Source organism: Gavialis gangeticus, unplaced genomic scaffold (assembly GCF_001723915.1).
Source record: "Gavialis gangeticus isolate Ggan-Ray unplaced genomic scaffold, GavGan_comp1, whole genome shotgun sequence".
Lineage (NCBI taxonomy): Eukaryota > Metazoa > Chordata > Crocodylia > Gavialidae > Gavialis > Gavialis gangeticus.
This window is the reverse complement of record NW_017729016.1, coordinates 2,347,496-2,362,530: the sequence shown is the minus strand read 5'-3', so window position 1 is coordinate 2,362,530 and position 15,035 is coordinate 2,347,496. Positions and strand designations below refer to the sequence as shown.

General features: G+C 41.4%; 1 protein-coding gene across 3 annotated transcripts in view; it reads right to left on the bottom strand.

Annotated features, from left to right (window-relative positions):
- Positions 1 to 15,035, bottom strand: part of EPN2 (epsin 2) — a 60,376-nt gene that overhangs the window by 22,322 nt on the left and 23,019 nt on the right. For all 3 annotated transcript variants that reach the window (XM_019512692.1, XM_019512691.1, XM_019512693.1), the window contains exon 2: positions 7,140 to 7,917. In XM_019512692.1, coding sequence (XP_019368237.1) covers positions 7,140 to 7,734 — 595 coding nt within the window. In that variant the 5' untranslated portion in view covers positions 7,735 to 7,917. The remainder of the gene's footprint in view (positions 1 to 7,139; positions 7,918 to 15,035) is intronic.

Genomic DNA, 15,035 nt, shown 5'->3' with positions numbered 1-15,035 from the left:
TTTTCAACCTGTGGCCCATGAACACCTGGGGGGTAGCAGACTATGTCCAAGTGATCTGCAAAATATGACTATTATGAATCAAAAGCATGTGAAAACACACACCTGCAAATCAAAGGGGTCTGTACCTCCATTCAGAAATTTTTAGGGGTCTGCAAATGAAAAAGGGTTGAAAACCGCTGTGCACATAGCCTTGCCCAAATCAGAACTGGTCTTTTGCATACCAGTCCAGTTTCATCAATACTTGATGTGCACAGACACTGGCATAAAACCAGAACTGAATCTGGCTGGCACAGTGTTAGCATGGGATAAGGAAGAAAAAAAAAACAACCCTAAATTTCTTTTCACGACAATCCTATTAACTAATTCCACTGAAATTCTCTCCCTCTATGGTAGGAGAAAAAGCTGAACTCTATGAGCAAATGCTGAAACTTGCAAGTTCATCACAAAAAGTGCTTTCAAATAATGAATTGGTTTCATATGTATAACCACATATGTTAAAAACTAATCAGATGTTAATCTTGAAACAAGTACAGGATTACTCAGAACAATTCTATTAGGGTTAAAAGTCTCCGCATCTCATAAGCTGCAGACGAGCTCTTCTCAGCACATCGCTCTGGTCACCAACTCTTCATCAAACATTGTGTTGTATGTTAGGAATTTTGTTTCTCGGATAAGTTGCTACTGGAAGCCTCAAAGCAAAGAGCTCCTCAAAACTGGGCTATGAGCACACCACGGTTCCCATCATCTGCTCTGTACATGTCAACCAAGCCAGGGTGTTAAAGTGCACAAGAGCCCTGCACTGCAATGCTTCGGAGAGCAGGATCTCGGTACTTTGCAAAATACGCTACCCAGCATATAACTTGGGGGGGCAGGGGATGAGAAAGGGATGAGGAAAGAATAGGAAAAAACAGAATGGGTAGCTGTACCTTCCCAAAGTTAAGCAGGCAGATCTTGTCTTTGGCTTACCAAGGCAAGGCCCCTTCAAAAGCAGGGCTTAAAACCTTATGGGAAAAGGTTGGAGTGGGGGAAGGAAGCAAAATCTCTGCCACCTGAAAGATACTTTTAGCTACCAGCCAGAATGAACCCACCTAACCTCCTGTGTCCTCCATAAAAAAAAAAAAAAGCAATTCACATTTGTGTATCTTTCGAGGTTTTTAAGATCCAACTCGACAAAGCCCTGGTTGGGATGATGTAGTTGGGGCTGGTCCTGCTTTGAGCAGGGGGTTGGACAAGGTGTGACCTCCTGAGGTCCCTTCCAATTTTCATTTTCTACGATTCTTTGTTTCTATGATCTTTCCTTCACGTCAGCAAGTTCTCCTAAGACTCACACCGGGTCAGGACAAAGGTGTCTGCTCTAACAGCCTCTTGGGCCAACAGCAGATGGAGAATGGCAACCCTAGATGGACAGGGACACTATTATTCAACTGGTGGTGGGAGAGGTAGTTCAGGACCAAAAAGAAAAGTAAAAGAAGTTAGACCCTTCAAACACCTGCCCAGTTTCAGGAGTCCTCCTACAGCTGCTGAGTATCTTGCTTGCAAATGTGCCCCACGTCAAACACCAGACTCAGATAACGGCTAGTACAATTTTATTCTGTTAATAACTGGCTGGCACCAATACAGCCCTGCAATAATACAGGACTCCTGTAGCCTAATGTCCAATTTAAACACCCTGCTTAGAGAGCAATTTTTAAAATTACTAAATTGGAATGGTTGATGGTCTCAGCCTAATGGTTAAGGCATGTTTCGCTATCTGAAATACCATCACAATCAACATCCTTCCCTGCATTCTGTATTAAACAGTTGAATGTATTTATTTGCCGGCTATAAAGCAGTGCTTGCATTTAAGTGATCATCAGTACATTTTTTCCTGGAAACTCCAGATTTCCTGTTCAGCTTCTTAGGGGAAATGAACATGGAGAATCGGATGGTCAATTTCCCACTAGAACTATATACATCCTTGAAAAAACACCCCCCGAAAGAGACCGCAAGGGGCTCTCTTGGCAACCTCGGCAAGAATGAACAGTGGCAGAGATAAGAGACCAAAATGTTCAGATGCAGGTGCCTAACCTTCACGACCCAAATCTGTATTTGGGCAGCTTACATAACTGAACTGACTTTTCAACCACCGTTCCCAAAGACTACAAATCCCCATCTTCCTTTCCTGCTATTCCCTGAGGTTTCCATTTGCATCAGGAGCAAGGATGGAGAGGCAAAAAACCACTGCGGGGGGTCAGGAAGCAACTTATGTTTTGGAAGCTAGTAACCCAGAACCAACAGGAAGCATCTGAGTGACTTGAAAAAAAATGTTAAGATTTCATAAAAGTCTTTTCAGCAGGGATATAAGGATTTAAAAGCTTTTCAAAATGACTTGGGCATTCCACATATTTTGTCATATGATTATTTTAAGTAACTATCCAAAGCCTGAAAATTATCAAGCACAGCAAACTCAAAAACTAGAACACAGTTATTTATGATACCATGTCAGAATCTGTTGATATGACTGCCTTTTTGTAGTTTTATGCTACATGCTTGGGTTTCCATTGAAGATAATGCTGCAAGGCAGTAATGATAAAAAATGTGCTTATTAACTACTGCTGATGTCAGCATTAATGACACGTGGATACTGCTGACAAGAACACCTCCCCTAGAATTACTCCAGCCTTACAACACGAGAGTTTCACTGCCTTTGAGGATATCTGAAATAAAGCTTTGTGGAAAGGAGCCTACCGAACAACTTTGCTTTACCATTCCAATTTCTTTACTTTTATACCGATTGCTACAGATCAGAACAAATATTTGCAGGAAGGAAAATAATGAAAGAAAAAAAGTGTGGGGCACAATTAAAGATATGAAGTAGATGGACACATCTACACGTGCAATTCATGCTTTTTGGCTTTACTGCGCCATAAATTTACCACCTGCATATGCAGGCGGTAAATTTACACTGCAGTAAGTGCCTGCACATGTAGACAGTGACACTTTACTGCGCAATAGATTAATCTACGGAGCAGTAAAGCGTCTCACGTAGACACGGTCACCATCTGCAAATAGCAGGTAAATGGACTTGATCTAGGAGGCCCTTTCCACTTCATTCCTATTCTGGAGGTGCAGGGCTTACATGCACTGGGGATTTTTGTACTGCCTCACCAAACCATTTGGTAGATGCAAATGTATAAAAAGTGACCTGTATCAGCACCCAATGGCTGGGAAGACTCCTCTCAGTCCTCTGTTCTCAAAGTGCTGATCATTGTGATAAAGTTTCTAACCCCGAAAACACAACGCATCTTGTCTTGGGTAGACACACAAGTGATGGCAAAGATGGCATCACAAAATGTGAAACTTCCCCAAAGGAGGGGAAACTGCCTACGGGCAGAACTGACTGGATTCAGAGACTATTAACGCAGATTAAAAAAAATGCTCCAGCATCTCTCAAGGTGAGAATGGAGATTGAGAACTTTGCTGTGAAGTACAACTGTTTCAATGACAGCATCTCTCCTGCCGCTGGGAATTCGTGCTCAAGTCTGGATGTGAGCTACAAGTTGAAAACAGTTGTCAGCAAGTTTGTAAGAAATGGAAATGTTACAGAGAGAAAGAAGTGAAGCAATAAGAGCAACTATTCAATACAGAACTATTTATAGGAACAATTTTGGTTGAAAACAATAAACCTCCAATTAGAAGCTTTTCCTTTTACCAATCATTTATCTCTCCTCTTCTTTCCTGCTACATTGGACAATCATGAGAACTTGTGATGGAACAACGCCAGCTGCCGTTCTCGTTCACCCTTATCCCTCTTGTTGCTGATATTGCTACTCCACCTCCTTTCTTAGTCTTCTGTCAATTAAATAATTTAGCTTTACAGCAAACACTGCATATCATAATATTAAGCGCGTATTGTTTATAACCACAGACCAAATGCTTTCCATATGTAGCTATGCATCATTATTCCGGTTTTACACAAAAACATTGAGCATAGGAAGTTCTCTCTCTTACCCAATATTGATAAAGTCAATGGCTGAACTGACCGGGACACCAGTCAGATGCAGTAGATCTGTTAGACCATATGGTCTCTATTGCTACGATCTGTCCCACACAAAACTATGATTTTTTTTTTTTTTAAATGACACTCGGATCCTATTTTTATGATCAAGAGGCAAGTGCAGAAGGCATGAATAAAGAACTTCATGCCAGATAATGGGAAGGAAAACAGAATGTATTTAAGTAGGAATTAATTAAAAGGTATTTTCCAAAACTCCTACACATTCTGTCGAGCAAGAGAGAAGCAAATGAGGTCACCTAAAATTATGCACGCCCTACCCTAGCAGATGAAACTCAAATGTGTGTTTAGGCAAAAGATACATCCAAAGTTCGATTTATTAAAACGAGTTAATGAATATTCAAATCGCTGTGTGCATGAACTGCAAGTGACCTGTATTTTTCTAGAGGCAAGACTCAAATGCTATGGGTTGAGAAAATGTCTCCCAATTAAAAGGGGAAGCCTGTGCGCTCATCAGCAGCGAGCAAGGCGTAAGAAAGATTACTTCCTATTGGAATAGACAGTTCACTGCTTACAAAGAAGATATTTTCCCAACGGTTTGCAAAACAAAACTTTCATTCCTTGTATGCAGTTTTTTAAAGCTATATGTTCAGACTGCATGACAAGAAAGGATAAAGTAACTGACAGGAGTACTCTTCTTCTAGATGGTGGCAAGCAGGATTTCTACTGCACTGTTAGGCATAGATCAGTGCAACACTAATAGCAAAGGCTTTACATTTCTGGGTTTCTGGTAGGCACCGGGGTTTCCCCCTTCAGCAGTTAACTCAATGACCCACCAGACAGCTTCACATATGCTAGACAACCCTTGCCTGAGGCCGGATAATCCCTATGTAAGCCATCCTATACAGTCCATCATCTAAACTCTACATAAGACTACCATCAACACTGACACAACACAAGGCCTAACACCCGAAGCTGCCACAGGTAAAGCCGGGGAAGCACAGCAGCCAACTTCTAGAAAACATTGTAGGTCCTGGACAGAGGGCCACGCCGTCCGCTACAGAGGAGGACAAAACCCCGCAGTCCCTACCAATCTGACCACGGGGTAAAATTTCTTCCTGACCCCAAGTGTGGCGTCGGTCTGTCCCTGCGCGCAGGGCAGCTCTGGCTTTGCTCCTAGGAGGGCACTGTTGAGTGGAAGTTGGAAGCCTCCAGTACCCTTTTGAAATAGGTTCTGCTTTTCCTGTGTTTCTATTGCCTAGCTCCACCAAGTTAAAAAATATACTGATTTGTGGTCCGTACTGATCGACCTGTACTTAACTCATTAGAAATGAAACATTGGAGACTTCACAGCCCAGGAAGTAAAGAGCATAAGAAACAGTTGGAGCTTGCCATTTTTCCTTACTTGTGGATGTCTGAGAAGGAACACAAAAAAACCCTGCCCCTCCTACAGTAGTTCTTCAAATACAGAATATATTCATTTGATTTAAGTGATGGTATTGACTGAAACAACACTTTGTATTGAAAGAATGATATGAAGTTGATGCTCATCTTGCACACCATAGGACTTCCCAAAACTTAAAATGAATAATAATGATTCAGCAGCATACCCTTCTGCTGCAGCAAAAATACAGCCCAGAAAAATTTTGAACCCTCTGGTATCTCATTTAATATGAGAAATAAAAAGAAAGATACAACTGGCACAGCTGTATCATTTGCTGAAGAAATAACTTTGCAGAACAGAGCCAAGGCATTGTTAGCGTGACTTGGTAAGCATTACTCTAATAACAGAGCACAAGTTGAGAACAAAGATGCTGCTGCCTGATCTTCCAGCTAAGCATATTCCAGTTAAATCAGTATTTTGAACAGAGAAAAACCAATACCCTCACAACACAGTGAGGAGCCTGTACTGAATCAATACTGCACAAGGATAATCAAGTACTTAGACACTGGGAATTCCATGTTTTCTGGTAAGACAGAAGTTCTTAATATTTGAGTTTATTTAAGGTCCCACAGCTCTTTTCATGATATGGGTTTTAGCCTAAGGGGGGAGAAAAGAGCAGCTTAGGTAGCGATACTTTCCCTGCTTCTCCTTCCCGGCTTCCCTTTGTAATTCTGAACGGATAAACCATTTTTTCTACTGCCTGCCCTAAACTCAAAGAATATTCCTACATGTTTCTAAATGGCTGAAACCCTCCACACAAAAGGTGGGCATGTGTCAATGGTGCTTGAAGCGATCCCTGTATTTATAATTTGAGAAGTGCTTCAGATGAAGGGCATGACAAATGTAAGATTATAATAACTGATGCTCAATCAAGTCACCACGTCGGCTCCTTTACAGACACTCATAAGAGCTCATTTAAAGAAAGATTTTCCTTTAAAATTATACTGCAACCACTGACATTTCCTCCAAAGCCGCTTTCAGTAGATCATTATTTATATTAAGCAGTGTTCAGTGCCAAGCCAGGCTGCCTTGTAACATGACAGGAAGTCCCCCAAAACAGTCGCACAAAGAAGCTATTCCTCCTACATCATCATATTTGCATTTATTTTGAGAATGAAGCATAGTTCAGTATTGATATTTGGACACAAAACCCTGATGTTATAAATGGGTATTGTGCAGAATTGAGCATGCCAAGTATCGAACTGTTACAACTACACTTGTTGAGCAGTCAGGAAAAAGAAAATGAAATGCCTTGCTCATGATTAAAAAAATGCAACGGCAGCAATAGAAAAGGAAACCTGGTCAAACAGCTGGGTGCAGGGGATTTCCCTGTGCTGATATTTTTAAAGCAGGATTTCAGAAACATCAAAAAGGGTGAGGTGAGAAAGACGATAAACCTTTGCTTGCACTTCTGACTACAGGAAACACATACAGATTATTAGCAGACACCTCTGTGCCCCAAACAGGTTGCGTTACCCACTGGAACCTCCCAAACGTGCATTTAATTCTAGTCCTGGGTAAAGGTATTACGGCTTCCCAGTAAAACTACTGAGTTTTAGGCACCGCACCAACTCTTAGTGATCTGTTTGTTATGTCAGAAAGATCCATTTATCCTGCAAGTTGGAATCTAAACGCTCCAGAAGAGGTGCAGACATACAGGACTAAAAACCCATCTTTCTACACGCCCGTGGTTGTACTTACAGCCATGGTAAGATGCGGGGGAGCCGCCAGATTTGCCATACTCTTGCTCCGAGTAGCTAGTAGATAGGTTAGGCTGACTAGACCCTCGGCCAAATGTGATCTGGTTGCTACCAACGCCAGTGGCCACCTGAGCCATACGCTCTTTGGTCTTCAGGGCTTGGGCCCTCTCTGTCTTGAGGCGTTCATCATCCTTCAGAAGAGACACCAGCTGCTTGGACTTCTCCCTTACATTGATGCCCTGGTCCTTGCCATCTCGGTCAATATACTGAAAGTCTTTCAGGGTCTGAATAGCAAAAATGTTCTCTTTACATTGCTGCGCCACCCTCTCAGAGCCCGTTTTAATCAGGTAATCTAAAAGAGTGAGGGCCTTGTACACGTGCCGCCAGTTTTTGCCGTGGTCATTCAGCCGTTTCCAGATCATGCTCATAATTTCAGAAAAGGCCACGACATTGTAAGTCAGATCTGCTATCTCAGTCATTAAGGAACTGGAGGGACCCCAGGGGTCATTGGAGGTTGCTTCCCGAACTTTTATTTCGGCCTCTGAATAATTGTTCACAATGTTTTTCATTTGCCGCCGAATAGATGAAGTCGTCATTTTTATTTTCCTTGCAACAAGACAGACCCCCCCCCAAAAAACCCTCAGAAAATGGTTAAATCTGTTTTACTGTACAAGCATCTGAACTATGAAGACTCTGTGTCAGTGACTGATGTGATCCTCCTTCCACGAAAATCATTTCCTCCCTTCGAGAAAAAGGTCCAAGAAACAGTGAACCATGACCTGTAAAGAAAGAAAACAGAAAACGTATTAGCCATGACTTTAATTCCTCTTTAATCAATAAAATCTCCAACGTTTTGAACAGATGACATGAAAGTCAACTGAAGCGGCTTTCAAAATCAGGCCCCTTACACATTTTACATGGAGAAAACCTAGCCCGACTCCTCAACTTCAGACAAAGGCTGGATTACCTGCTGAAAGCAAACACATCTGAATAAATTAAACCAAGGCATTAGAACTGCAAGGTAGATCGTGATCTTTACAGTATTCCGATTAATTTTTAAAAAATTTTGCACGATGAAAGAAAGCTAAATCAAAGAACCCACTTGTGCCAGTAAAAGGGGTGAGGTCTCTAATTACCTTTCATAAGATTAAGTACCAAAGTTTAGATACAACTGGCTTGTAAGTTGTGTCTCACTTGTAAGCCTCCCTCTGTTGGTTAACAGGCATTGTTCAAGTAATATAGGTTGTAGCCATGTTGATCTAAGGATATAGGTAGGCGAGGTTATTAGATCAACTCAAATGGCTGGAAAAAGTTTTTGCACTTTCAGGTACAAAAACCCTTTGTCAGGCTGAGGAAACTTCCCCAGATGCTTCCTCAGCCCGACGAAGGGTGTTTGTACCCGAAAGCTTACAAAGAAGAATTTCTCCAACTATTTGAGTTGGTCTATTAAAAGATATCAGACTTACCCAAAGAACCTCACCTGCCTTGTGCAAGTAAAACACAGTTGCCTGACAACTCTCGTAGTATCATAAAATCGAAGGACTGGAAGGGACCTGCAAGATCATCAAGTCCAGTCTTCTGCCATGGACAGGAGGTTATGATAAATGGAAAAGGCCAGAAAATTTCCTATCAACTAACCAGTTTACTCCTGCGGTGCCCAGGGACAAACCTAAAGCCAGTTTTGAATATCAGGACAGAGATCCTGAGCTCTTCAATGGGGAGCCCAAGGAGAAGCACTAAAACAGTGCAGTCAAGGTGACCCTGATAATGCTCATCAAATTAGATGAGAAATGCTTTTGGAGCTCCTTTACGTGGTGCATTTGACAGTGCTAGTCAAACTCTCCGTTTCAGCTGCTTACCAGTATCTTTCACATAGCACAGAAGATCTTTTTTTTCCATTATATGAAAAAAACTATTTTTTTCCCCTTATATGAATAGTAAAAACAAAACTACTCGCAAGGAAAGCCAAGGGCAGGCTTTGGAACTGGAAAGCATTTTTCTTTTCTTTTTTTTTTTTTTTTGAAGACTACTAAATTGCAAGCAACAGAGGCCCTGTAAGGTTTGGAGTGAAGTTCACTTGAGTAAACTGCCTCTAATTCTGATGCTATGTAAAAATATTTTGCTGCTCGTCAAAACATTATTGTAATCATATTTTACAAATTAAAGGCAATTTTAAAAAAAATACTTAATAGTGATGCCGTAATGCAGCTGACCACTTTAGCAGCACAAGGATAGTATTTTTAAGTTCTCCAAGACCACTTCTTCTCCAATGAAGCAGCAAGCTCATTGTGAAAGGCGTGGGTGAGAACAAAAGCACCGATTGAAAGCCCAACATTATCGTCATTCTTCAGATTACTATCATGCCATTTCAAATGAAGGGAGAATTAAATTTCAGTTTAGATAGCTCGTTTATTTATCATGATTTGCAAAAGGCTCCTACGGGTGAACAGCAGCACAAAGAAATACAGCTCTCAGCAAATAAAATCCCTCTGTGACAACAAGACCAATGAACGAGTCCTTTCTCGCTGAGAAAATTCATCTTTGGCCGTAAGATTTAAAATCAGACTCCAGGGAAGTTGCGTCATCACTGCATTTTCCTTCACACTCTTAAATTCAAGTCGCAGGAAAATAATTTGAAACTATCATCGAACTGAGTGATACTCCGAGCTCTAAAGCACCCTCTGAATAGGAAAGAGACTACACACTGCTCCTGGAGAGAGTCCTGCACGCTGCAAATCCAGAGTCTGAAGTGAAAACCCCATCTAAACACTGTCATTTCGCTCTCCAGCATATCAAGTGGGAAATGTGGCAAAGATTTGAGGGTAAGATATTAGGGCGCTAAGGGCACGATCAGATGAGCCCAGCCGTATGGTACGTGGCGCCGCAAATGCGTCTGCAGAGCTGCATGCTACACAGTCAGGGGTCCTCTCCGCTGCAAGGGCGTGCTGTCCATGCATGCGCTGCTCTGGGGTTTTTTTCCCCCATGGGTTTTTTTGATCCCTGGATATCCCTGGGGGGGAAAACAGGGCAGTGCATGCATGGGCAGCACATGCTGCTGAAAAGCAGGGCCGGGCCACCTGGAACAGTGCTGCGGCTGCAGCCCCGAGAGGCCTCCAGGACGCTAGGTAAGGCTGCTGGGGCCAGCACAATGCCTCCGCTACTGCCCCCAGGGTAATACACTGCACGCCAAAGCATGCACGGCATGGGCGTTCCCTGGGGACAAGTAGCTGTGGCACAAGGTGGGCCGCTGCGTCCCTGGGGAACCAAACATCTACACTTGTCCAGACACGTGCTAAGAGCTTAGCAGGATTCAGACGCCGGGGTCTTTATTGTGGTGACAAGCACTCTGAATTATAATAGACGGTATTAAAAATAATCATGAGGCTGGGAAGAAATCTAGACCCGCTTGCTAGCCACCTTCAAATGGATACAGCTTGGGAACTAGCTTTTCTTGTTGTATCCCATAACTGACCTCTGCAGAGTTTCTTGTCCCTTCCTCTGAAGCAGCTGGTCAAGGAACAGATACCAAACTACACTGAGCTGGGGACTGATGCACCACGCCAGTTCCTATGTTTCTGAGTCTGCCCTCCAAAAACGAAAAAAATCCCAAAATTAACAGTACACCTTCAAGCAATTATCTGAAACCAGCACAAGCATGCAAATCTGCAGAATGCGCATGAGATTAGACTGCAACAGTGTGTAAAATAATGCTGTTTTTCCCCCCCACCGGTGTAGCTACCCAGTGGCACTGCTCTGAGTATCATGACAGAGGAAGCTTAGGTAGCAGCAGGGCAATCAAGAACCAAATGTCTTGTAACCATAAGATTAAAAGATAAATTATAGTTACATTTAAGCTACAATTAACTCTTTCTATATTCATAGCTAACAACATTTCTCAGTCACAATACCCACATCACATCTACATCATTTTATACCTTCCTAAACCATGTTCTACAATCAGCTAGAGGGGGTCTCCCATCAATGTTTCCCTTAGGGGAAGAAAACAAAAAACAAACAAAAAAAAGCATCAAGAAACTTGCAACTGGTTGTAATTTATTTCCAAAAGAGCTGCTATCTTTGATCTGATAGGCACAATGGAATTGCAGGGGGGAAGTCAATGAGATGTCACAAAACATCTGGATCAACTACAGAGAATGAGGAGGTCACAGAGTGGACACTAGGACTATATTTAAAAATACACCCCACAACTGAGACAGTAATTCTGGATGGAAAAAAAAACAGTAAGCAACAGTGCAAGTGTATGAAAATCCCAAGACATAATAAAAGTATAACAGGGAGAATATGAATACACACCAGAAAGAAGCTACTGGGCAAGCAATATTGCCAAGATATCAAAGAACAACCATGACAAAACATGAATCAGTGACTTTGGTGACTGATGTATAAACTCTTAGGCCAGGTACAGACATTGCACTTTTACTGGTATAAGTGATCAGACGCTGGTCTATACCTGTAACAGAAAAGGAGTTCGGCACAAAAAACTGGTCTGTACACATAAGAGAACGGAAGTTCAGTGCATACAGACTGGTTTAAAAATGACACAACCCAGCCTAAGATTTGCCCCCCACCCACCAAAGGGCAAACGTGTCTTCTGTTCACTACAAATCTAAACTACACCGCTGACAGAAAATAGCATAACTTAGATCGATTCCACCTAGGGCTTTCTGAATGTCTGTACATAGTCAAAGTGTACAATCAGATGAAGTGTGGAGGGAAAAAAAAACCCACCTTAAATTATTTCTTGAATCTCTCTAAAAGAAATAATTTAGCATGCATGGGAAATGGTGTATTTTCACTTAGCCCCAAGAAACATAGGAAGGTTGGTTCAAGAAATAACTATAGTTGAACTAAGCAATAGCAATCACAATATAATAAAGTCCAATAGCCTTGCTGGACCGTTCACCTAAAAAAAAAAAAAAAGGCCAAAAGCCTTGTCGGGCCTTTCCCCAAAAAAAAAAAAAAAGGCCAAAAGCCTTGTCGGGCCTTTCCCCAAAAAAAAAAAAAAAGGCCAAAAGCCTTGTCGGGCCTTTCCCCAAAAAAAAAAAAAAAGGCCAAAAGCCTTGTCGGGCCTTTCCCCAAAAAAAAAAAAAAAGGCCAAAAGCCTTTCTGGGCCCTTTCCCTAAAAAAAAAAAAAAAAAAAAATAGCACTGCTGCATTAGCCTGCAGAAAGGAATATATCAAAGTGATGCAGGAAGAGAAATACACCCTTAATTATTGCTTGACTTTAACCATGTGCATTAGTAAGAAACTGTTTCTGGTTTTTAATGATATTCCCTTTATTGAGGCACCTGTTTTAAATGAAAGAGGAAACAGGGGTTGGAGTCATTCTCAGTCCAGAGATGGCCTGCATAGAAACCCTAAACTTGAAGAGAAGTGTAGTTGATGCTTATATTTTATTATTGGTAACACATACCAAAAGTGCCAGAAGCTGGAAGTGGGAAAGTGTGGATTATGTGCATACAGGTTCTGGAACAGGATGGGATGCCCACATGATTACCTCCTCGCTCTCACAGTTTGAAGCTTTCCTGCAAGGCTGTGTCAGCTGCTCTGCAGCACTAACAGAAGGGGACAGAGATGCTACACGCACAAGTGACAAACCTAGCCGAGAACAGGCTACGGGGATCTGGAAAAGGCATGAATGTTTGGAGGGACTATTAAGCATAGCCAGCAAACATCTTAAACAAAGTGAGTGCGCCAAATTCCGTGCAACAGGCACCAAGGTACCCCTAACTTTCCCAAAGAATTCAAGATTTCATTTGATGTTGTGTAGTTCAACGGCAAGGATAAGATTGCTGGAGGTTTAGAGTTTGTGCTGTGTAGCAATCGGGCATTCTACATAATCAATGTTCTGGAATAATTTCTCCATTTCAATTCACAAGTAAATAGTTTGCATACTAAGGGATGTAGAGTACAGGCATTAACCTGGTACTTAATGAACCAAAGGTATGTGTAGAGCCACTTCATTTCTCTAATACAAGTATTCCACCTCCGACCTGTTAACATCAACTAAAATGTTAGAAGGGGGTTTTATTTTATCTTGTTTAAAAAGTCAAAGGAGAATGGGGGGGAAGGGGTCACCTATTTAATGCTTTAGCTATATTATTAACCTGGCAGGAATTTAATGTTTATGGCAAATATTTTGGCCCTACCAATATATATCAAGGTCAGGGAACTTCATAAAGCAACTGCTGAATGGTATGCAAATCAGCTGCTGCCTCAGCCCACAAAATTAATAATTTCGTTGATCGCTGCTGCTTGGGGAATACCACAACTGCCTTTGAGATGAAAAGCCAAAATATTGCCATTTCCTAAAGGAAGTGAGAACACATTTTTAATGCACGATTAGTTACTTTCATAGAAAATGTGGTGCTATTTTCATAGAAAATTTAAGTTTCTTTCAGTGAGCCTTAGTGAATTAGCATCCCACCAATGAACCACTGGAAAAGGACAATGCACTTGCAACTTCAGCAAAAGTCTGGGTCTGCATTACAAACAGTACAGTTGCAAGTGCAGCAGAAAGTAAGACAAGTTCTACAGCGGCTGCTCTTTGCAGAAAACCAGGAACAGGCACAATCAACCTGAACAGATTTTTCTTAAAAGGGGTAGGCAAAATTTGTGTTGGCAATTTTATTTTTTTTAATTGTGCCTCCCAGATTTTACTCATTTAACCCTAGAGGCAACTTTGTCTCTTCTCTCTAATAATCTTGTCTTCTCTCTGAAGGCAAATGAACATGTAATTTTGCAGAAAGCAAACGGACAGGGGCTGTCAAAGGGAATGTGCAGAGGGGACATCTAATTTTATCAGTTGCTCTTGCATCTTGCTCCAACACTTTCATTAAGTGAATAACCCTAAAACATACGTATTCAGACACTGAATGCATAGTGAAGAAACTTGACTGTAGTTCTTCCTACTGGATATCTCAGAGAGATTAAGTTCAGTAAATGAATTTGCACAAGAGAAACCACCGTCTTTAATTGGCAAAGACCAACACAGAAGAAAAGCCAGGCCACACAAACCTTTCTGAACATCACATGAAGCTGCAATACAAGCCTACCCAACATACCGGCTTTCAACAAAATCCTTCTCTGGAATGTAAAAAAAACCCCCAAAACCCATAGTTTATCTGTGCTGATAAAATAGTCTTAACTATAAACATTAAGCTTAGTAAGTAAATAGACCTGGACTAGTTGACTATTCAGCTAAATTAACTGGAAAATAATGCTGTTAATATGTTCCTTTCATAACAAGGCAGTATTACTGTTAACTTTTGCCCCGTTTAAAAATTCACCAGGGCACAGATGTAAATACAGGAGTTAGTTCTGACCTGAATATGTTGGAGGAAAGAAATGCACACACAATTCAGATTGGGCCCGTTACTCTCAGTGGATATGAAAAAATTCTTTTTTTAGAACTGCTGGAACTAATTATGTCTTTAAACTTCAGGAGACAGTTGTCACATTAAATGGTACATAGTGCTAGAAGCACAAGATATTTTGATCCACATAAAAAAATCCACTCTTTCTTTTTTCTGCAACAAATCTGAATTTTTTTTCTCCCAAAGATTCAGAGGGTGTTGGACCCAGTTTATATATACAGGCAACCCCTTCTTAGTGCTCTTAATTGGTTCCCAAAAAATGAGCATTAAGCAGAAATAGCCTTAAATGAAACTGAAAGTTTTTGATGAACCAAGATGGTGACCACGAGCATTATAAGGAAGCTAGCTGAGCGCTAAGCAGAATCAGGTATCAATGTAAAACGAGCGTGATAGTGAAATAGTGCTAAGCAAAACAGCATTAAGCAGGGGTTGCCTGCATGTGTACACACACACACACACACACACACACACACACACACACACACACACACACACACACA